The sequence below is a fragment of the Ambystoma mexicanum genome, chromosome 3q, assembly GCF_040938575.1.
Source record: "Ambystoma mexicanum isolate Mex_15411 chromosome 3q, UKY_AmexF1_1, whole genome shotgun sequence".
Lineage (NCBI taxonomy): Eukaryota > Metazoa > Chordata > Amphibia > Caudata > Ambystomatidae > Ambystoma > Ambystoma mexicanum.
The window spans coordinates 1,257,896,667-1,257,919,645 of NC_090926.1; the positions used below are offsets into that span (position 1 = coordinate 1,257,896,667).

The 22,979-nt window shown below is 47.6% G+C and overlaps 1 protein-coding gene across 1 annotated transcript in view; it reads right to left on the minus strand.

Moving 5' to 3' along the window:
* The window catches only part of LOC138447847 (potassium channel subfamily T member 2-like), a 1,314,520-nt gene that overhangs the window by 151,263 nt on the left and 1,140,278 nt on the right, over positions 1–22,979 (minus strand). Inside the window, exon 19 of the mRNA XM_069604273.1 lies at positions 18,983–19,202. Coding sequence (XP_069460374.1) covers positions 18,983–19,202 — 220 coding nt within the window. The remainder of the gene's footprint in view (positions 1–18,982; positions 19,203–22,979) is intronic.

The following is a 22,979-nucleotide window of genomic DNA, read 5'->3' on the forward strand; positions in this document are numbered from 1 at the left end:
GGAAAGAGTATTATTACTGCCTAACTACAGGTATGGCTAGGCCGCTGGTATCAACAGAGTATCCTGGCAGGAAAGAGTATTATTACTGCCTAACTACAAGTATGCGCTGGGTCTTATATATGCCCGAGTCTCACAGACCTCCCCTCGGACTCTGCCGCTCTCCGGATATCCTTCGGAGGGTCTCCCCTTTCTAGAGCCCAGCCTGCTTGCTTGTGTATCTCTCAGAGGTCATGGTGTGTCCAGCTCCTTCGGCCTCCCAGGCTCTGTGTATACTGCGCTGGGTCTTATACATGTCCGAGTGTCACAGACCTCCGCTCGGACTCTGCCGCTCTCTGGATATCCTTCGGAGGGTCTCCCCTTTCTAGAGCCCAGCCTGCTTGCTTGTGTATCTCTCAGAGGTCATGGTGTGTCCAGCTCCTTCGGCCTCCCAGGCTCTGTGTATACTGCGCTGGGTCTTATACATGTCCGAGTCTCACAGACCTCCCCTCGGACTCTGCCGCTCTCCGGATATCCTTCGGAGGGTCTCCCCTTCTCTGTTGCAGAATGTATAGATCAAAGCGTTTGCATGTCTCTTTGCTATAGACCTCCGGACCATGTCCCTTCAAAAGGGACCACCCTTCATTTTAGGAGGATCCTCGCAGCCCTTTGAGGCCATATTTGGGAAATGTATTGTGGACAATTTCGTTTTTATGTCTGGATGTTTTTTTAACCCACCCCTACTCCCCCAGCTTCACCTCTGCCAACTCGCAGGGCCCATTGGTTCTGGAGAGGGTCATATGTCCCAGGTCTTCCCACAATGCCAGGCCCATGCCCTGGCAGAATTATAAGGGCAAACGTTGACAGGATCGAACTCCACTGTGAATTTGCACCCAAGAGTCACCCAGTGTTACTTGTTCCTCCTCAAGGGGTTCCTAAGTGCCTCCTACCATGGATGCTCCTAGGACCCCCACCGTGATTTGGCTCCTAAATGCCCCCCCACTGTGTTTGCTCCCCACACCATGATTTTACTCTTTGGTTTTCCCAGGTGCCCCCATCATAATTGTCACCCGGCCACCATTTTGGTGTTAGGTATTCTGAGGTGCCCCCTATCAGTAACTGTCCCACGCTGTGATTGTGTGTTCCTTCTTGTAATTGTCTCCCCACTGCAGTCTTCCTTCCGGTGCTCCTAAGTGTGGAAGAAGAGTACAAAAGGGGAGGGTCAGAAGAGTGAATCCCGAGGCAATGAAGATCACTTCCTTCCTGGGCGAGTTAAGGTGAAGTAGGCGGACTGCAAGTATCCAGAGCCAGAGAGAGAGAGAGAGAGAGTCAAGAGGCAGCCAGACCCAGAAGCGGGAGGTCCATCGGCGAGAAAAGGGAATGAAAGAAGCAGCTGGAAGTCTCCAACATAAAGGTGGAAGTGTGGAGTGCACCAGAGGCGGAGAGCATCCAGAGGAAAGACTAAAGGCCAAAGCACGGAGCCTTGTGGGACACGGAAAGGAGATCCCGGAAGATGCATACGCCCAGCACAGGATAGGAGGAGAACCAGAGGAGAGCAGGACCACAAGAGTGCAAACACGAGAGTGATCCAAACCGCAGGCTGCAAACGGTTACTTAATACACAGAGGGTTGCAAGAGCGGATCCGCGGATCCAACCTGTGGTGCTCCACGTCGATTTGCTTCCAAGGGGAGCACGTTGCCCCTGAGCTATCCTCCCGAGATAAAAGTGTGCGATCAGATAGAGAGGATGGGCCTTGAGTGAGGATATCAGCAACATGTTAACAGCAGATTCAGTCGTGTGAGCAGGCCAAAACCAGACTGGAGTGGGGGGAGCAGTAAATATGGATAATGATCATACCAGAAACGCTGGGAATCATGTATCCCACTCTGCACACATTCACACCAATCTTCCTTCACAGCTACAGACCCTCTGCAAGGGCACAGTTTGGTGTTATGGCTTGATAAAACTAGCCCAAAAGAGCTCCAAAGCGGGTGCATTTTGGGCAGGGAGGTTGAAGAACTGTGTGGGAGTGGCCAGAGGGATTGGCATGCAGCCAATGGGTGGGCAAATATCCAAACTACACCTACAAGTTGTGTGACCCTCCCCATATGCCATCTCTCTCCCTATCTATACACTAATACAATAGTTTTGGATTATAGGTGGCGCTAAGGACTAAAAAAAAGTGGCACTGCTTGGACTTCAGTCTAGGGTATTGCACACTCTGGGAAATAGTGTCTTGCTTTGTATTCTGGCATGTGGTCCTGTCAACATACATTCGCATAATACCGTCTGATTATAAACATTGGCCTAAGCGCATTCACATTTGTACTAAAAACCGTGTTAAAACAGACCTGGAAAGAGTTGACTTCGCCGCCATCTTAGAACCATCTGCCATTTTGATTCTAACTCCTGCTTTCTGTCCTAAAATGTTAAACTGTGTTTTTGGCTGCAGCTGGGCAAAATTAACTTTGAACTATGTCAACTTTGAGGCTGCCGAGAGCAGAATGTTTGTCTTGTGCTAAGAAACCTTGGAGCCAAATTGAACCTCAATTCAAGTGTTGTCTGCACCAATAGCTTCATCCTTATACAAACACTGGAACTGAATGTTGGACAACTAAGACTATGTGCCTTTGCAGAAACCCATTGAATTTGTTTCTTGAAACCGGACTTACTTTAAGCTGGAGAACCAACATGACCAGACAGAACAAAGTTTTAACCATTGTATTTTGTAGACTGGAAAACATCTTTAGTATTTAAAAGACAATATTGTTGTATTTGTCATGTGAACTGGGCATGAACCCTTGTAAGATATTAACTTGGAGAGGGGCTGGATGAGGTGGCGGGGACTCTGGATAAATAATGCATGCTTTGTGATGTCCAGCAACCTCTTCCCTCATGGTGTCTGCTGCTACACACTGCGAGGCGCTTGAGATAGCTATCTGTACTTTGATTAAAAAGTATACTTATAACTCTGAACTCGTGACTGGCGTATTTCATTTTGGTGGTACTAAGCCTCGATATTTCCTTTGGTCTTTCAGTCCTGGGCATGGGAGACATAGCGGCACCTGGTCATGTGACAGCTGGAGCACCTGCGCTCAGAGGTTCTTGAAAGAGGACATGCTTTAATGCGCTACTAAAGACACACACATTTATACGAACAAGGCTGAGCCTGGGCATATATGGGTGCATCTTTCATATGATGGTGGCACCACCACCTCCCCAAATGCAGGAGTGCATGTCATACGATGGCTTTAGGTGGGCATGTGAATCTGATTTCAATTAGAACATTGGACTTTGCAAAATGCTTCTTAGTTAGTGGCATAGGGAGTGACTTGCATATTCCAAACAAATAACCAAAAAGTGGAGGGCGGGCAGAGTGGGGTCTATGTGCGGCAGGCAAAGTGGGATCAGTGGAGGGCGGGCAGAGTGGGGTCAGTGGAGGGCAGACAGAATGGGGTCTTTGGCGGGCAGGCAGAGTGGGGTGTGTGGAATGTAGGCAGAGTGGGGTCTGTGGAGGGCAGGCAGAGTGGGGTCTATAGAGGGCAGGCAGAGTGGGGTCTGTGGAGAGCGGGCAGAGAGGGGTCTGAGTAGGGTTGGTAGAGTGGGGTCTGAGTACACCCGGCAGAGTGTGATCTGTGGAGGGTGGGCAGAGTGGGGTCAGTGGAGTGTAGACAGAGGGAGGTCAGTGAAGGGCAGACAGAGTGGGGTCTGTGGAGGGCAGGCAGAGTGGGGTCTGTGGAGGGCAGGCAGAGTGGGGTCTGAGTAGGGCTGGCAGAGTTGGGTCAGTAGAGATCAGGCAGAGAGGGGTCTGAGTAGGGCTGGCAGAGTGGGGTCTGAGTACTCCAGGTAGAGAGGGGTCTGTGGAGGGTTGCCAGAGTGGGGTATGTGGAGGGCAGGCAGAGTGGGGTCTGTGGAGGGCAGGCAGAGTGTGGTCAGTGTAGGGTGGGCAGAGTGGGGTCATTGGAGGGCGGGCAGAGTGTGGTCTCTGGAGGGCGGGCAGAGTGGGGTCCTTCAAGGGCGGGCATAGTGGGGTCAGTGGAGGGCAGACAGAGTGGGGTCTGTGGAGGGCAGGCAGAGTGGGGTCTGTGGAGGGCGGGCAGAGTGGGGTCTGAGTAGGGTTGGCAGAGTGGGGTCTGTGGAAGGCAGACAGAGTGGGGTTTTTGGAGGGCAGGCAGAGTGGGGCCTGTGGAGGGCAGGCAGAGTGGGGTTGTTGGAGGGCCAGCAGAGTAGGGTCAGTGGAGGGCAGGCAGGGTGGGGTCTGAGGAGGGTGTGCAGAGTGGGGTCTGTGGAGGGCAGTCAGAGTGGGGTCAGTGGAGGGCAGGCAGAGTGGGGTCAGTGGAGGGCAGGCAGAGTGGGGTCTGTGGAGAGCGGGCAGAGTGGGGTCTGAGTAGGGTTGGCAGAGTGGGGTTTGAGTACACCAGGCAGAGTGGGGTCTGTGGAGGGCGGGCAGAGTGGGGTCAGTGGAGGGCAGACAGAGCGGGGTCTGAGTAGGGCTGGCAGAGTGGGGTCTGTGGAGATCAGGCAGAGTGGAGTCTGAGTAGGGCTGGCAGAGTGGGGTCTGTGGAGATCAGGCAGAGTGGGGTCTGAGTAGGGCTGGCAGAGTGGGGTCTGAGTACACCAGGCAGAGAGGGGTCTGTGGAGGGTGGACAGAGTGGGGTCAGTGGAGGGCGGACAGAGTGGGGTATGTGGAGGGCAGGCAGAGTGGGGTCAGTGGAGGGCAGGAAGAGTGTGGTCAGTGTAGGGTGGGCAGAGTGGGGTCATTGGAGGGCGGGCAGAGTGGGGTCTCTGGAGGGTGGGCAGAGTGGGGTATGTCGAGGGCAGGCATAGTGGGGTAAGTGGAGAGCAGAAAGAGTGGGGTCTGTGGTGGGCAGGCAGAGTGGGGTCTGTGGGGGGCAGGCAAAGTGGGGTCTGAGTAGGGTTGGCAAAGTGGGGTCTGTGGAGAGCGGGCAGAGTGGGATCTGAGTAGGGCTGGCAGAGTGGGGTCAGTGGAAGGCAAGCAGAGTAGGGTCTGTGGAGGGCAGGCAGAGGGGTCAGTGGAGGGTGGGTAGAGTGAGGTCTGAGAGGGCACGCAGTGCTGGTTCTGTGGAAGGCAGGCAGAGTGGGGTCTGTGGAAGGCAGGCAGAGAGGGGCCTTTGGAGGGCAGGCAGAGTGGGGTCTTTGGAGGGCAGGCACAGTGGGGCCTGTGGAGGGCAAGCAGAGTGGGGTTTTGTTAGTTTGTTTGTTTGTTTTATTGTTTATAATGCGCAGACGTACCCGAGGGTATCAGGGCACAGCCTTTACAAGAATTTGCAAAGCTTAGTTACAAAAATATAAAATGTACATATTGACAATGGGTATTATATACATAGCATCAATGAGGCAAACAGGCATTATATACATGAGTACAAGTAAATGTGTGCGGATAGCACAAAGGGGAAGCCCTTGGCACTTAGCTATCTTGGTCGGCCTTCGACTTCAGCCATGAAACTACCTTGGATCGGAAATTCTGGTAGGGCATGTCTACTCTGAGGTTGGGAGGCAAGGAGTTCCACAGTTTGGCTGCTTTCACCGGGAAACTGTTACCCCCTATGGTGGCAAGTTTGAAGTTTGGGACAGAGAGGCAGTCTTTGTATGCGGTTCTGAGGGGTCTCGAGGAGACTTGTCTGTGGAATCTGTTAATCAAGTAGGTCGGGGCGGCATTGTTAAGAGATTTGTGGGTAAGTGATGCCGTTTTTAAGAGAATTTTATCTCTAGTGGAGAGCCAGTTGTTCTGTTGGCTAAATCCTGAGATGTGCTCTCTTCTGGGGATGCCTAGAGCTGCTCTTAGGGCATTATTCTGGGGGGTTTGTAACTTGCTGGTGATAGCCTTGGAGGATCCCAGGTAAAGGGTGTTACAATAATCTAGGCAGGATAATATAAGGGCTCTGGCGAGTGTGAGGCAGCTAGTGTCTGACAGAAATGGTTTGGCTGAGCGGATTAATTTGCACGTATATGCAGAGGAAGAGGCCAGGGAACTCACTTGTCTTTTGAAGAAGTTAGAATCCAAGTACAATCCCAGTGTTTTGACCTCCTGTCCAACTTTGATGTTGTTCCCATCTATCATGAAGGAGTTGTAGGCCGGGCCAAATTTCTTAAAGCTAGACGTGGTACCCAGGTCAATAAGCTCCGTTTTATCATCATTCAGGCATAGTCCATGAGTGGCCATCCATGCCTGAATGATGATATACACCCTATTTAGCAAGGCCAAATCCTTTCCATAATCTCCAGAAAGCGGAAGGAGGATCTAGGTATCATCTGCGTAATTAGTGTAGGCGATACCGAGATGATCCAGATCATCGAAAAGGGGCCTGGTAAATATGTTGTACAGTGTGGGGGAGATGCAGGAGCCCTGTGGGACGCCACAAGTGATGGGAATGGGGTCTGCTGCAGCCGTGGGAGAGAAGACCCTCATAGTTCTTCCGTTAAGGAAAGAGGTGATCCAGGTAATGGCCTCGGGAGAGAAGTGTGCTGATGTGTGGAGGTGTGAGCATAGGACAGAATGGTTGACAAAATAGAAAGCTGCAGATAGGTCAAGGAGGAGGAGTAAGGCAACTTGCCCCTTGTCTCTGAGTGTATCAATCTGAGCTTTCAGGTCAATGAGTGTGGTTTCAGTCCCGGGTTGAGGACGGAACCCTGATTGTCTGGATCCTAAGAGGTGGTGTTCTTCCAGGTGCTTCTGTATTTGTACATAGGCAACCTTGTCTAAGATTTTTAGTAGGAAGGGAACAGTCATTATGGGTTGGTAATTTGTAGGTATGGCTGGGTCAAGAGTGGGTTTCTTTAGCAATGGAAGTACCCAGGATTGTTTTAGATTGGTGGGAATGGAGCCAGTGGTGAAGGAGGCATTGATCAGTTTTGTGATGAAAGGGGAGAGGTCGCGGGTGGCATCTTTGATGAGCTGTGCTGGGCACAGATCTCCCTGGCAGTTGGATGGTTTCAAGGACAGGATAATTTTTTCTACGTCAAGAGTATTGACTTTAGAGAACTTGAAGCGGGTGAGATCTGTGGTCGTGGACTTGTCCAGAGTTTTAGATGGGAGAGTGTCATTTAGGGCAGCTTTTTTGCTAGAGATTTTGCTTTGAAGGGTCAGGATCTTATTTGCCAAAGCATTTTGAATTTCTGAGCACCAATTTTTATCTTTGGTGCAAGTATCAGGGGGTACTATGGGGGTTTCTACTTCTTTAAGTATAGAGAAGAGTTCTTTCATATTGGATTTCGCTTGGGATATGCGAGAGTCGAAGGAGGTTCGTTTAGCCAGGTAAATTTCTTTTTTATAAATTGCGGCTAGTTTGTAAAGTTTGAGTTTATTTGCGGCGGAAGGAGATTTTTTCCAGGTGGCCTCACAGTTTCTTTTTTGCTGTCTTAGGTTTTTGAGGAATGGTGCGTACCATTTGTTTAGGTGCGTATTCGGTTTGCTTGGTCTGAGTTTGAGGGGTGCGATAAGGTCCAACGAGGTAGCCATGATCTTGTTGTATTCTTTGACCAGAATCTCTGGGTCCAGGTTATCGGGGAGTGTGTTAAGTGTGGGGAGAAGATTCGGGATGAGTCTTTCTGATGTCATATTCTTCTTGTTTCTAGTGAGAGTAGGAGGGGCCGTAGTGATGGGCAGAGGTGGAGGTCTGTCAGTGGACAGCAAGAACGATACCAAGTGGTGGTCGGTCCAAGCTAGTGGTAAGATATTTGTGATGTTCGCTAGGCAGTTATGGTCGGCCACCCAATCAAGTAATCTGCCTTTCGAATGAGTGGTTGCCATACTTCTTTGCGCAAAACCTAATTTAGTAAGAGTGTTAACTATAGTGCTGGCTATTTGGTCTGCCGGGTCATTGTAGCCCATGTTAAAGTCCCCCAGGGTGAGAACTTGAGAAGAACTTTTAAGATTATTGGATAGAATAGAGTTGAGGTCTTCATTAAAGGTGCCGATGGGGCCTGGCGGGCGGTAGATCAAATAGATATTGAGGTTTCGGGTATTGGTGAGTGGGACTTTGACTGATAGTGTTTTGCATGAGAGGACATTGGTAGAAGTTGCTTGTCTCATAGTGAGACTACATTTATGTATAATGGCGACACCCCCTCCTCTAGAATTGGGGCGATCTTGCCTCAGGATAGAATAGTTATCTGGGACTGCCAACATGAGCATGGGGCCTGCTGCTGGGTGTAACCAGGTCTCAGTGATAGCAAGGAAGTCGAGGTCTTCTTTAAGGATCAGGTCTGCGATTTCTGTGGCATGAGCTACTAACGATCTGGCGTTGATCAGGGCTCCCTTAATTTTAGGGCTGGCTGTGTTTTTAGTAATAGTCGTATGACGTTTGTCCTGTGTTGATTGGAGAATGCCCTGACTGGAGAGGTTGTGAGGGGGTCTAGGGATGAGGTTGTGGGGTGGATTAGAAGTTTTTGTGGAAGAACTAGATCGAAGCAGCTGCTTTTTGGAATTCTGTGAGATGGGTAGTGAGCAGGCGAGAGGCTCATAAATGTTGGCTAGTCTGGCTCTAAGTCCTAGGTTCCTATCTGTGGTGGTACGAGGGAGACTGGTGGGTAGCAACTGAGGGTTGTTTGTGTCTAAGTATGGTGCCTGGTTGTTAAGCATGGTTGGAGAAGGCATGCTGGGTAGATGTGGAGCCATCTTAAGCTGTATTACGCTGTTTAAGAAGATGAAGAAGCAGGGAAACAAGCTGGTAGTAGATGGACACATACTAAGAGGTAGTGGCAAGGATGTTGGTGGGCTGGGGAATAGGCTTGGTTAACGCCAGATAGACCAGAGTGCATTTATATTGTGAATCTGGGATGGAAGTTCCACAATTAGAAATGCACTAAGGTTACACCTGGTTTAGAATAGAGTAGTTTGGCTAAAAGCCCTAAGCGACACCTATAGATTGGGCTGTCGCAATGTGGCTGAGGGACACTAAAAAGCACCTGGGTTTAAGTAGCACAAGTGGTTAAGATGCACTACGTAGCATCTGGATTTGAGGTGGGTGGTATAACTAGAATGCCTAGAGTACCACCAAGATTAGAAATACAGAGGCAAAGTTGCTAAAGATGCCTATGGTGTCACCTAAATAAAGTAGAGCAGAAGGGCTAGGAAATACCTGGCTAGAACACATAGGGCATCATCTAAATGCGAGATATGGCCATAAGGCTAAAATGCATAGATCCCCAACTAATTCGAAATATAGCAATGGGCTAGAATGCATAGACCACCATCTGAATTCAAATATGACAATAGGGCTAAAATGCATAGAACACCATCTAAAACCGAAATATAGCAATGACGATAACATGCATAGAACACCATCTAAATTCAAATAGGGCAGTAGGGCTAATATGCATAGAACATCATCTGAATTCGAAGTATGGCAATGAGGCTAAGGTGCATAGAACACCGTCTAAAATCGAGATATGGTTAAATGGCTGAAGTGCATAAATTAACACCTGCAATGAGTAGAGCAGTATAAAGTGGGCTGCAGTCCACCAGTCAGGGCCTAGACTAGAGAGGCACATGTGAGACAGGTGTGATAGGCTGAGTTGATTAGTATACGGAGGTTTGCATGCAATGGATTACAATTGCGCGAGGATTGGCTTGGTGCACAAGTCGGTTGCAGGGAGTGCAAGTGTGTGTGCTCAGGCAATGTCTTGGTGGTCGTACGGGATTGGTATGGATTCAGTAACGGTAGCAAGGGGTGTCAGAAGGGCGGCAAGGCATAAAGTTACCTTGGTGGTGGTCGAGCGTGGGACCCGAGGGTCTGGTAAACGGGACGGCAGAGGCAGCAAGAACAGGCAGAGAACAGACGATGGCCTTGTTCTCGTGGGCCTTGCTGGGAGTGGGCGGGCTATGCCTGCCGGCATCCAATCTCTAGATGAGTGGCGTGGCAGCCAATAAGGAAGTGGCAGACGGCTGTAGGTGCCTGACTAGGCAGTACAGGTTTCCTGGATCAAGCGGGCGGCCATCTCTGGGGGGTCAGTGGAGGGCAGGCAGGGTGGGGTCTGAGGAGGGTGTGCAGAGTGGGGTCTGTGGAGGGCAGTCAGAGTGGGGTCAGTGGAGGGCAGGCAGAGTGGGGTCAGTGGAGGGCAGGCAGAGGGGGGTCTGTGAAAGGTGGGCAGAGTGGGTTCTGAATGATGATCTGAGACCCCTGGTAGACAATGGTAGGGCAGGTGCAGTGACTCTGCTGGTCACCTTGATGCTGACCATCAAAGCTGGTGGAACGGCCTGGCGTAGGTTGGAATTCACGGCGAAGCTCCCCAATGAGAGGGACTCGGCCTTTGTACCCCCACTGTATAGATTGATGAGGGGGTAAAACGCCTGTGGAGTTCCTCAGGGACCAGCTCTGTCCCCTACTCTGTATAGTAACTCTCTTACACCCCTGATGAAAATGATGGAGGTGTTTGTTGTAATGTTGTATTGTCTTGCCACTGGCCTGGATGCTTGCTGTAGAATGTTGGTGCATGAATGCAGCTCAGGAGAATGTTGGGTGGATCTGTGTGTGAATGTTCTGTGAGTGTCAGTTGGGGGCCTAAGCTGGGTTGAATGGATGGCCGGTGGGTCTGCTCCTTTGTGAGTGATGCTTATACCTTCCCATGTCCCTGTCAATGTCCACGCGTGCTGTAACTATAACAAGAGTAACTGGAGTAATGTACAGATTTGTACATATGTGAATAAAGCCTTGCCTGGAACTAACTTAGACTCAGCAGCTGGTCTGTGATTCAGTAGTGCACACTGAATGTCTAACATTAAGTGTGCACTACAAATGGCGACGAGGAAAACCAGAAACTATGAAGAACATGTGGAAGAAGATGAAGCTGACTCTAAATGTGCTGATTGAGGAGCTGCAGCAACATAAAAGTACAGTAAGGAGTGCTGTGGGGGGGAAGCAGCGTTTAAGAGACCCACCGTTCCCCCAAAGCCCTGTATATAACCATCCTGCCCAGCAAAATGGAATTAAAAATGACTTTGGACTGGACTCTGGGAGGGAGGTCTCCAACAATTATAATGCCCCAGAGATCCCTGCAAGGTTGGAAAGGACCTGCTTGTAGTCTAACAGCATCACAGGATAGCAGAAATCCACTTCTCTGCTGGAAATACAAATAAACTTTGAGTGACTTGGAATTTAGATCCCACAAAAGTCCAGCAGATGGCGCCTGTGCTCCATTCAACTACCTAGGAAATTTAGAAACCTAATGAATATTGCCGTGAAAGAAAAGTGCCGTGTGTTCCGAGTAAAATCAACTTTTACCAGTGATATCTCGAATCTATCTGTATACGGAGATCGAGTGGTGATTAGTTTCCCGTGAAGCCTTATGAGTGGGATGTTTTTGGTAAACAGGTGGGCAGCATGGAACTTGCCCTTTGAACAATGCTGTGTGTGAAGTGACAGTTGATAATGTAACTCCTGCGAGGTCCGCTCTGCTCGGTGCTGTCAGGCAGAATGATGACGTAGAATGGAATCCTTGCGGTATTGGCGAAGCTGAAGCAGAGCGGCAGTTGACAGCCTGACGCTTACGTCCTTTCATTCAGGCACATTAAGGAAACAACATTAAAGGAAAGGGCGTGCGTACGTCTATCAGCGTGGTGACGCACACGGAAAGAATGTGGACTGCCTTCCGTGTGATTGGATGTTATCTGTGTGCACATTTAAAGAAGGAGTGTGCTTCCAGTACAAGGATTGGAGGAAGCATTTTATTTGATTTTAAAGCTGCACATTTGAATTAGATTTGAGCAGCTGTGTTTATATGGTACCACTATTGAAGGGAGCATTGTCATTTCGCCATCGGATTTGAAAGGAAAGAGATTTGCTTATATTTTATACTTAATGTTTTGCAGATCGATCATTTAGGGAATGAGTATGGTACATGGTAACATGCTGTTGATTGCAGTAGGAATGAGTAATGTACTGAAGTTATTTGCATAACATTATTTATTTACAGGGTATATGGAAATGATTTCATGTGAAGCTGCATATGAGACTGGATTATATAATGCTGGAATATATAATGCAGCATGTTTTGTTTAGCTTCAACAATTGAACAGTGACTTCTAATATTTTATCAGTGGAAATCATTTTCGTACAGTATGATTGTGGGACTGTGAATCATTTTTTGTTAAATGTTTTTAATGTTGATTCAACAATGCTGGGGAATTGATCTAAGGATCGAATTTCAATTTTTGAAGTATTGTGAAACTAATTACAATTTTTGAAGTATGATGATACTAGTAATTATGGTGACATCCTAACCTATGTATGGGCCGTTGTCCTGTGGAATGTGTTTTGTGTTGTGGCCCAATAATTTTATATTGGTGAATATTGGAAAAATAAGCAAAGGAAGGAAAAGTCGAATTCATATGTTTATTGCATGACACAGTAAAAGGAAAATTTAAATTTTCTGTAGGCCACACCGCTTGGTTTGCAGGTGTGGTTGAGGTCCTGTTGTTACAGGAAGGTAAAGTCACATTAAAAGGAACATTTATAATTTTCTGTAGGCCACACCGCTTGATTTTGCAGGTGTGGCTGAGGTCATGTTGTTGGGGACATCCTCCAAGTTTTTTTGTTGGTTGGATGGTGCGGAAATTTTTCAATAATTGCGCACTTATATCAAAAGGTGAAGTTTATGCAAAATTTAAAATGCAAAGTCTATGGGGACATCCATAAAAGTATGGATGGTGAGGAAATGTTTTTTAGATGCGCACTTATGAGTAAAAGTTACAGGAGGTTTGAAGTCTACAAAGGCTATGCAAATTCTTTTAAAGTGTAGTGTTTTGAGCTAAGAATATTGAGTAAAAGAAGAAAGGCCTTAAAATTTACGCTTAATGTGAATTTGAAATGTATATACAGTGCACTAAGGAAAATAAACAATGTATAGGTTGGTAGGGTACCCACATTTATTTTAAGTTGTTATAGTTTTAATTATTAGAGCAATGTTAAACAAAAAGTTAATGCTACCAGGAGCATTTCATTTGTTTTTCGGTGTCTTGGCATGGGTCTGGTAGTGTCTGGTTTGAATGATATTGGTGATATGTGACATGTACGGATGTTCTCCTTGAATGGTTGTAGTTGTTTGTTGGTTTAGGTGGTAGTTGCTTTTCTGCGTGTTGGTGATTCTGTGGGATGTATGAGGGAGATAAGTGGGAGCGATTTGTATTCGGATGTGATGTGATGGTGTGAAGAGGAAGAGGAGTGATCTAAGTAGCCCTCTGCAATTGTTGACCTGTCATGGCAACACCTCTTGTTGTGTGTTAGTTGGTGGGACTTGGACCATGTTTCCCCAGGGTGTCATGTTTGTGGTGACACCGGGTCCGTGGTGGGGCAAATGCGTGATCCCCCCCTGTTTTTCCTCACCCGAATGTATGATTGGTTCCCTTGGCTGTGTATGGTTGGTGCCAGAGTGTGGCAGGCTCTGTGTTTGGATGTGGCAGGTCCAAATGGAAGGTGATTGTTGGTTAGATGTTTTGGTGATGGGGAGATGTTGTGATGAGTCTGTGGTGAGTCTGTTATGGAAGGGAGATGTTGTGTGTGGTGAGTCTGGTATGAAAGGGAGATGTTGTAATGTAGTCTTGTATTGCCACTGGCCTGGATGCTTGCTGTAGAATGTTGGTGCATGAATGCAGCTCAGGAGAATGTTGGGTGGATCTGTGTGTGAATGTTCTGCGAGTGTCAGTTGGGGGCCTGAGCTGGGTTGAATGGATGGCCGGTGGGTCTGCTCCTTTGTGAGTGATGCTTATACCTTCCCATGTCCCTGTCAATGTCCACGAGTGCTGTAACTATAATAAGAGTAACTGGAGTAATGTACAGATTTGTACATATGTGAATAAAGCCTTGCCTGGAACTAACTTAGACTCAGCAGCTGGTCTGTGATTCAGTAGTGCACACTGAATGTCTAACATAAAGCTTCACTACAGTGTTCCACGTGGCCGACTGCACCAAGCTCCTCTTGAGCCTTCGCCACACATCGAATGACCCTGAAGCCATTATTATGTCTTCACCGTTTCCAAATTACATTTTGAGGGGTCAGAATACATTCAAAATGTATCCCTCTAAAAACAAAGATCGGGATTGGCTCTAAAACAAAGATCAGGACAGGAGGAGACAAAATCAGAATCCAGCCTGACCCAATCTGACGGGAACCAGCCCATCCGCAATGGGCAAGGTTAAAAGCATGTGAGTGATAGCTGATGTGGGCCTGTCGCTGGTACCCTTAGAGGCAGCCTCTTTTCTCTCTGTGTCTTGACAAGCATTTGCCCTCTTCTGACATTTCCACACAAGGTCAAGGTCATCCCAAACTTTGTAAGGCCTTACCCCTGTGTGGGGTGACAGATCTTTAGGGATTACACAATGCTGTGGTGTCATGATTTAGGCATAAAGAACACATTGCCTGGTGCCAGGATCCCTGCTTTGGCTTGCAGCGCAGTATAGATCCCTCGGTGGAACTCACTGAACCTTCCACTACATTGGCCCAGTGTTCCCTAACAGGAAATATGTCCACCATGTCCCTGGGCACTCTCTGTGTGCCTCAGCCCAGTAGCTTTTTACAACAATCAAATTCTAGACGTGCAGAGGTTGAGGCTGCTTCTAGCCACTCTTGCAACAGGGAGATTGAGGAACAGTCCTGCTCTCTACAATAGGCTATATGAGGAATCTGGGGGAGTCCTTACTTCTTTCCCTAATATATCCTCCTCCCAGGTCGCTTTCGGACCCTGATCCTGGTGGTGGATATGCGAGGGAGGATCACCTGGGTGGAAGAGACTTGGGGAGTGGGGATGCGGCACCCCTGGGTGACATACGGTATCTCCCATTTCCCTTTTACCAGGAGTCAACCATTCCTCAAGCCTTTATAGGGTATTATCAAGCTCTACCCTAGTATTCCAGAAAACCCTCTCACAATATATGCCAGTCAGGTACTGAGACGAGGAAGAGACAACCCGGAATTATACATCGTCTCTTTATTAACACAGACATGCCCAAACACCACTCTGCTACTGGGACGAGGAAGAGGGATGTTGAGTACCATGACTGTTCCTCAGTAAAAGATCATTGCCTGCACCTGGTACCTGGAGGGCGGTGTAAATGGCCTGCTCAGGTGATGCTAATGAGATCGCCCGTGGAACGCTTGTAGGAGAAGCCAGAGGAGAGACCACGGAGACGTTCGCCCAAAGCATCCAGGAGCTGCAGAGTCACTGCAGCGGAAGCGGGAAAGGTCTCCAGTGGCAGAACTGCTCTGCAACCCTCCAGGAGTCTGAGAGATTCCTTCTCCATTCAACCGAGGTAGCGGAGATCCAGACACCAAGGTGCTCCGAGTTGGGAGCAGTGACAACCACAGAGAGCCAGCCGACGAGAGTCAAAGGAATTTGAATGACTCCTGGATGCTGTGGGGTAAACCACGTGCTATGTGCATGGTGTATCGCTTGTGAGTGAGGGACCGTTTAGGCACTGTGAATGCCGATACAGCTAAAAGGAAGACTTTTGACAATACGATAAGCTGAAGGCTTTAACTTGAAGGCTAAGAAAAGTGAAGAGAAGGATTTGTGAATACCGAACTATGAATCAGGTGAAATTGAGAAGGCCAAGAAAGGGCCAGAGAAATTGAAGTATTTGAAAAGTGTGAAAGAGCCTGTGAGCAGGGTGCAAAGTCCCAGTAAGAGAGTAAACTGGGAGTTTGATGGCAAGTTATGAAAAGTGCTTGAATGGAATGAAATGAAGCCTTATGTTTTGTATACCCAACCAAGAGAGAGTAAGGGTAATTGAACACGATTTGAATTGCAAGCAGTTGGTGATGTTCAAAGATATAAGGGAACTGTGAATTGTGTAAACCGAAGAAAACAAGTGTTGGCAAGGGCCATACACATGTAAAGAACTACTATGCAAACTGAAAGAATACGCAGTTGCAACATCTTGAAGAATATTTGAAAGTATATCAAGTGAATGGTGGAAAAACGAGTCTTGAGAGAGTATCAAGAGGGAACCCCAATACCCCTGCAAGCAAGTGAGGTGCATCAGGTGTGTGACCTGTAACGGGTGGACCGTGTGGTCCGTCAATTACACCTAGACCGAGCACACCCACATAAAGGAAAAACCACGTCATTCACCCAGAGGCTTGTGTTTGACTGTCAGGGAGAAACTTGGGTGATTTGATATTATTGTACTGAACTCTGTGATATTGGTGCAATTGATGAAAGACAAAGCTGCCAGAAAATCTGGGGAGCATCCCAAGGAATTGTGTTATTTTGGAACATTGAGAGACTTGAAAGCTAGGGGAAGGGAACCCCTCTCTTTGACAAAGTGAACCATTCAGAATCTTGAGAAAGGGAGAACCCATTTTTCAACCAAGAGCTACTAGAAGCTCTGTACTTCTATTTGAACACTTCTCATTTCGACACTGACATCCCTACACATTATATTCAAGTAGTTTTGAGGGGAAGTATAGGTTTTTTAACACAGACAGACATTTGCTTTGGACTTCCTGGCAAAGGCTCTCCGTAGTTTCAGTTCGGGTAGGGAACTCCCATCTTATCATAGTGCAAGTCAGACCTTTTCCCAACCTTCTCTTATTTGAATAAACCTGTATGACCCAAGTTTTACTCAGTTATCCGTGTCTGCATCTTGATGCCGTCACAGCTATTACATTCCATCTATCTGTCTGGGACAGGGCTCTGCGACCTTTGGCCCTCCGGATGTTTTGTATTACAACTCCCATCAGCTCTAGCCAACATAGTCAATGGCGAGGGGTCATCAGAGCCATTATCCCAAACACCTTGAGAGCCTCAGGTTGCAGACCTCTGGTCTGGAGGACTCATAGATGGGCCAGCAGTTTTTAGATGCAGAGTGTGTTCTTGCCACCTCTTGGCGACCCCGTTCTTCCAGCGCCGGGAACCCTGTATCACTGGAAGCTGTTGCGCTCCACACACGATTTACAACATAGCAAGACACCAGCATCTGCAATGTCCCCCCCCCCACCTTTGGCCCCCGCCTTCCAAACAAAGCCATATTTAATGCACTCTTTGGGACGATGGATTTAAATCCCACAGACGAAATTCTGCACCATTGAAAACTGCTCATCGGATTTGTTTATTGCAAACTGAAATTTCCAAATACATCAACTAAAAACATTGAAAAGGGAACGTTTTTGAAAATAACAGAAGGATTTCAGAAATAATCACATCTCTTTCTGAATGTACACTCTGGAGCTCATGTTGGTTGGGGGGACGTGACGTGAATGAAAGGCGTAAAGGCCTTGAGTTAGGCTTTAATGTCTTGCACTCACGCCACAGCTCATTTTGAAACATTTGTATGGCGGAGAGGAGATGAAGAAGGCAACTCGCGTTTCTGCCTCCTTTCTACCTCTCTGCCATGCAGATGCTCCAGCCTCTGTGCAGGTGGGATTTTCAGGCTGACGCCAATCCCTATGGGGTCCGCCAGCTTTATGCACCAGTATGAAGCAGGCAAGTCACCATAGAAGGGAGCCTGTACAATTACATGAAAACCCACGCCGACATGAGGGTTTCATTTCAATTGTGGGCACTGCTTATAATGCGTGCATGGTAAGCACTGTTCCCAGTTCAAATGAAAAGCTCCCTGACGAGGGTTTAGTTGCAATTGTGAGCGCTGCTTGGCAAGCAGCGCTCACAATGAAAAGTAAATGCTGCCCAGCATGCCAGGCAGCATTTACTCACTTTGCCCGGCGGAGTGTAAAAGTGCAGGGCAAAAGCTGGCATCCTCAGCAGCTAGAACTGGGCGTTGCTTGGGCTTTGCAGAGAAGATTGTAGGGTGACATCTGATGTATGAGTTGAACAGGTCCTGAGAGGGTGTGTGCCGTCCCCCTTAGATTTGCTGAAGACGGGCAGCGGCTTCCAGTGGACGATGGGGCTCAAATGTTTCCGTAGGAGCACGGGCGGGGGGGAGTGCTCTAGTGATTCCGTCACCCGCTGTCAGAACGAGGCGTTCCGGGATCAGATGTCAACTGGCCTGCTCCGCCACATTCTGTGATCCAGGAACTATCACCTGGATTCTTTATATGCAAACCATTGGAAGCTCCTGGAAGCAGGAGGAAGGCCAGTAGCGAGCACTATGTAAAAATAGGATATTCCGCTGTCGAGGCAAAGTCCTTCCAACCGCGACGTGGCAACGGAGGCCAAAGTTGCCACCTCTACTTGAGGTTCTTCACACCAGTTCGGCTTCCCTTCCAGGATAATGGGTCAAGAGTGTAACTAATATACTAATACTATACTGCTTTGTTGCTGATGAGTTCCCATGGCTTTTGGTCTCGCGCGCCCGCAAAACTGCTCATTTCTTCTAAAATTGAAAAAGCGATCGTGATCATTATCTGATAGCTTATCAAGAGCAAATATTGACACTTCCTTGAGAAGCAGTGTCCATGTTTGATCCCATCTGGAAAAGTAAACCTCAGGCCTTTTCTTTCTGGTTTGAAAGTGTAATCTATGTTGGTTCAATGTACTGTAAACTGCCAAACTAACCAAACAGCTCCCTGAATGCATAGAAAATAGAAAACTCCAGCCGGTGGAGGAATTCCTTCATCTTACATGATTTCAATAGTTTCTTTATCCAATATTGCCATACTTATTTTAGTAAATCTAGATTTATTCAAACAATCTTTGTAATTCCCCTCATTAGAAATAATGTATGGATCCAGCACAGTGCCCACCAGAAGAGTGCCCTGTTGCATCATGGGTAATTACCTCTTTGGGAGTAATACTGCCGCCTGCGGGCAAATCATGCAAAAGCTCCAACTGGACCCAGAATCCTATGCAAGGTGACCTTACATACTACCCACCCACAATGCATCAGATGGATGCTGATCTGCGACACTGGCTACTTCCTGGTTTGAGAAAATAAATATAAAAGTACAAAATCATAGGGTCTATGCTAAAATTCAACTATCTGTGAGTGAAACAGCCCCATTGAGTTAACACGTGATGGGCCAATTGTAAACATGCAATCTGGACTCCTTGCATCCCACCTGCCCATTGGGACCCTTTGACTCTCTTACTCGAAGGATGACGTCAGCTCCTCGTCCGACTGGTTGGCCTCGTCCTCGGACTGGTCGCTGAGGAGGTCGAAGGTCGCGTTTGGCAGGGCATCCACCACCTCCAGCACCGGGGCAATGCTGTGCCGGCGTTCCCTTCCGCACTCCATGGGGGGGCTTAGGGTGCTGCCCTCCACGCTGTCGGGGCTGCTGCCGGAGTCCTGCAGGTCCATCGCCACGGTACCTGCCGCACGTGGAGGGGAAAAGATGATCAGAATTACATTTAGGTCAATTGCCAAGGGGTAGGGTGACCAGATTTAAAAAGTAAAAAACTGGGATAGGGCAACTAACATAAAAGTAGGACTAACTCTTGAAAGTGGCTGTCAAGACACTACGCTGCAGTAGCGGTTGGAGGAGAAGAAGGTTTAAGTGTTACTGGTGGAATAAACACATATTATAATACATTTATCACAAACAACCACTATCTTAATTCGTAAAATTCAGTATTTCCTCTGGTTGAGATCTGCATTGCCCCATTTCTATGTCTCCTAGTCCTCTTCTACCCACAAAGTACTTGAATGTTTCTCCCACATCCCCTCACTTCTCTGCTGTATTTATACCTGTGGCATACTTGAATGCCAGTGTATTAATACTTCTTAGGTATTTGAATGCTTCTTTCGTATCTCCTTCTCCCCTCCATCGCTGCATTTATACCACTGGGGTACGTTAATGTCTCCCTCATATCCTCCTCTCCCTCCTCTGTTGTATTTATTCCGCTGGGGTACGTTAATGTCTCCCTCATATCCCCCTCTCCCTCCTCTCTTGTATGTATTCCGCTGGGGTACTCGACTGACTTCCTCGTTGCCCCTTCTCCTGGTGCTTATGTGTCCTTGAAGTATTGAATGTTTCTCTCATGTACTCACCTCCCTTTGCTGGTCTATTTATACTTGTTACGTAATTGAATGTCTGTACCATTGCCCCTTGCCAGTGCATTCATACTCCCGAGGTATTTGAATTTCTCTCTCATATCCCCCTCTACCTCCACCAGTGCACTAATACTTACATTTCTCACTCATATCCCCTTCTCCCGTCTCTGGATGATTTATACCCCTGAGGTACATGAAAGTCTCCCTCATATCCCTCCCTCCCTCCGCTGGTGTATTTATTCCTGTGACATACTTGAATGCCTGTTTTGCCCCTCCCTCCTTCTGCCAGTGTATGAGTACTCCTGAGGTGTTTGAATGTCTCTCTCATATCGCCCTCTCCCTCTGCTAGTTTATTTATATTTGAGCTACTTGAATGTCTCTCTCATAGCCCCCCCTCTCCTTCTACCGATGCATTTATACTTTCATTTCTCTCCCATAACCTCCTCTGCTGGTGTATTAATACTTCTGAGATACTTGAATGTCTCTCATATCCCCCTCTCCATCTGCTGGTGTATTAATACTTCTGAGCAGGGATGTCATTTAGGGGTCACCATGAGGTCTCCCTTGCTACCCCTTTGTTCTCCCTTGCTACCCCTAAAAAATAAATATACAAATGTTTTTTTTTTTACATTGAAGCCCCTGAGCCGTGGCCAGCAGCATCTGGCTCTTTGTTTCTGGAGTGGCTGGTTTTCTGATAGCTGTAGTCGGTAAGATAGCTCAGTGGGTTGAGCGCTGGCTGCTGAAATGTGGTTTGATCTGCAGGTTGTAGGTTCGACCCCCAGCAAGGTCAATTCAGCCTTTCATCCTGCTGAGGTTGATAAATAAGTACCAATACAGGTTAGGTGATATTGTATGTATATTTATTCTATATGAAGCATTTAAGCGTAAGAGCTATATAATAACACATCATTATCATTTGGCCTTGGACGTCTACTTGAATTCACAGTGATTTGGTAATATGAGCCTATACACACTGATCTTAAAGATGCATATGGCGATCCATTCTTGTATGAAATGTATATCACTTTACATTGATATCATAACCATATTTTTTGTATTGTACTTAGAAACAATGTGATGTGATGCCACTTCCTGTTTTGTCGAGGGGTGAAAGGTTGTGTTCCATCGTTTCCCATGATTTCACTTTGAGGTAGGGTCAAAAGACATCACTTTCTGTGATGTCATCAGAAGCCAAGGGTTGTGCGATGTCACTTCCGCTACGCCTGGCATATTGGTGAAACAACGCCCTTGCTTCTGAGGTACTTGAATGTCTGTCTCATATCGCCCTCTCCCTCTGCTGGTGTATTTTAATTCCTGAGGTACTTGAATGTCTCTCTTATAGCCCACCTCTTCCTCCACCATTGCATTTATACTTTCATTTCTATCCCATAACCTTCTCTGCTGGTGTATTAATACTTCTGAGGTACTTGAATGTCTCTCTCATAGCCCCCCCTCCCTCTGCTGGTGTATTAATACTCCTGAGGTACTTGAATGTCTCTCTCATATCCCCTTCTCCCTCTGCTTGTGTATTAATACTTCTGAGGTACTTGGATGTCTCTCTCATATCCTCCTCTCCGTCTGCTAGTGTATTAATACTTCTGAGGTACTTGAATGTCTCTCTCATATCCCCTTCTCCCTCTGCTGGTGTGTTAATACTTCTGAGGTACTTGAATGTCTCTCTCATATCGCATTCTCCCTCTGCTGGTGTATTAATACTTCTGAGGTACTTGGATATCCAAATCTTGAGGTTATCATATATGTTGCCCCAGAGCGCCTGGACAGCGCTTTAATAGATGGGTTTCCTGCATCTGCAATGATCCTGCAGTTTTATGTGTAAACATCTGCTACTAATGTTAGCAAAAAAGTACATTGGGGCGGGGGGCGGGCTGTGTGGGGGTGTGAATGAGAATATTACACGCACTGCATTTAGTGGCTCACCTCACCCCCACTTTTGCAATGCTAAATACACACCTGACCCCAAATGTAATTGTCGAAATGTGACCCGTCACTAGGGTCAGCCTGCAGCCCTGCCCTCCAGCAAACATACACGCAGCAGAGCACATGCCTGCATTGTGTAATGAGATAGCGCAAGCCTGGCTGGGCACCTCAGCCAGGCTCACACTGTCCACTTTTATGATCAATCAATGCGGCAGCCATAATGCGGCCCCAGGCCCTCCCAGCAAAAGATGGGGGGGGGGATAAAAAGGCATGCCACAAATGTTGGTGGGACTTGTACCCCCATACCCCTTTATAATTAGGCCCATGGAAGCGTCCTGGCTCTTCCCCTCGTGCCAGCTGCCTGATCACACACATGGAATTTGCATGTCTCTCGCCTTCCACTGAGGACATTCTCCAAATACCTGCCCTCCTAAATCTCTCCTGAATCAGCACGCGTGCCTCTTTCCTGTTCCTATCACAGCTGCTTTCCGCGGCCCTGCTTCCTGTTCAGGGGCCGCAGAGTGCACGCACGCCACGCTGTGCACGTGACCCCTCCCTCTCAGCCAAGAGCAACCGGATGCAGTTGCACAGGTCCTGAGAGCTTGAAAGGCAGAAGGTGTTGTATCCTAATCAAACGATCATCCTTCAAAGGTGGCTTACCGGCTCATGAGTTCAATGAAAAGTCCGACCAAATGGCGATAGAGGATAGAAAAGAATGGACAGACACTTATGAGGCGGAAAAAGAACAACAATCGCGCCAAGCACATAAAGTCTATACGGTAGACTCTAAAAAGCAATCAGGTCTGGTCCTGGAAAGAATCCTCCATTATGACGACGGGCTAATCCTAAATAGAACCAATGTAATAAGGCTTTTACACCATATTACAGAATTAAGTCTAATCCATACGGACGACTTAGCAATTGTGGAGTTCGTCGAAGAGGCCCGCACCGATAAGGTGATCCTGCATACAAGATCAAACCTGGTGAGACAATTGCTCCTGGAAGAAGCACCCCAACTAAGACCAATGGGTTTTGATTTGCAGGAAAGCGAGGAAACTTTAAAAACGCAGGAAAAAGTAGAGAAATACCCACCAAGAAAGACCAATAAAATGGACAAAAATGTCGGGAACTCTAAGACAAATAGAGAGACAGCAGGA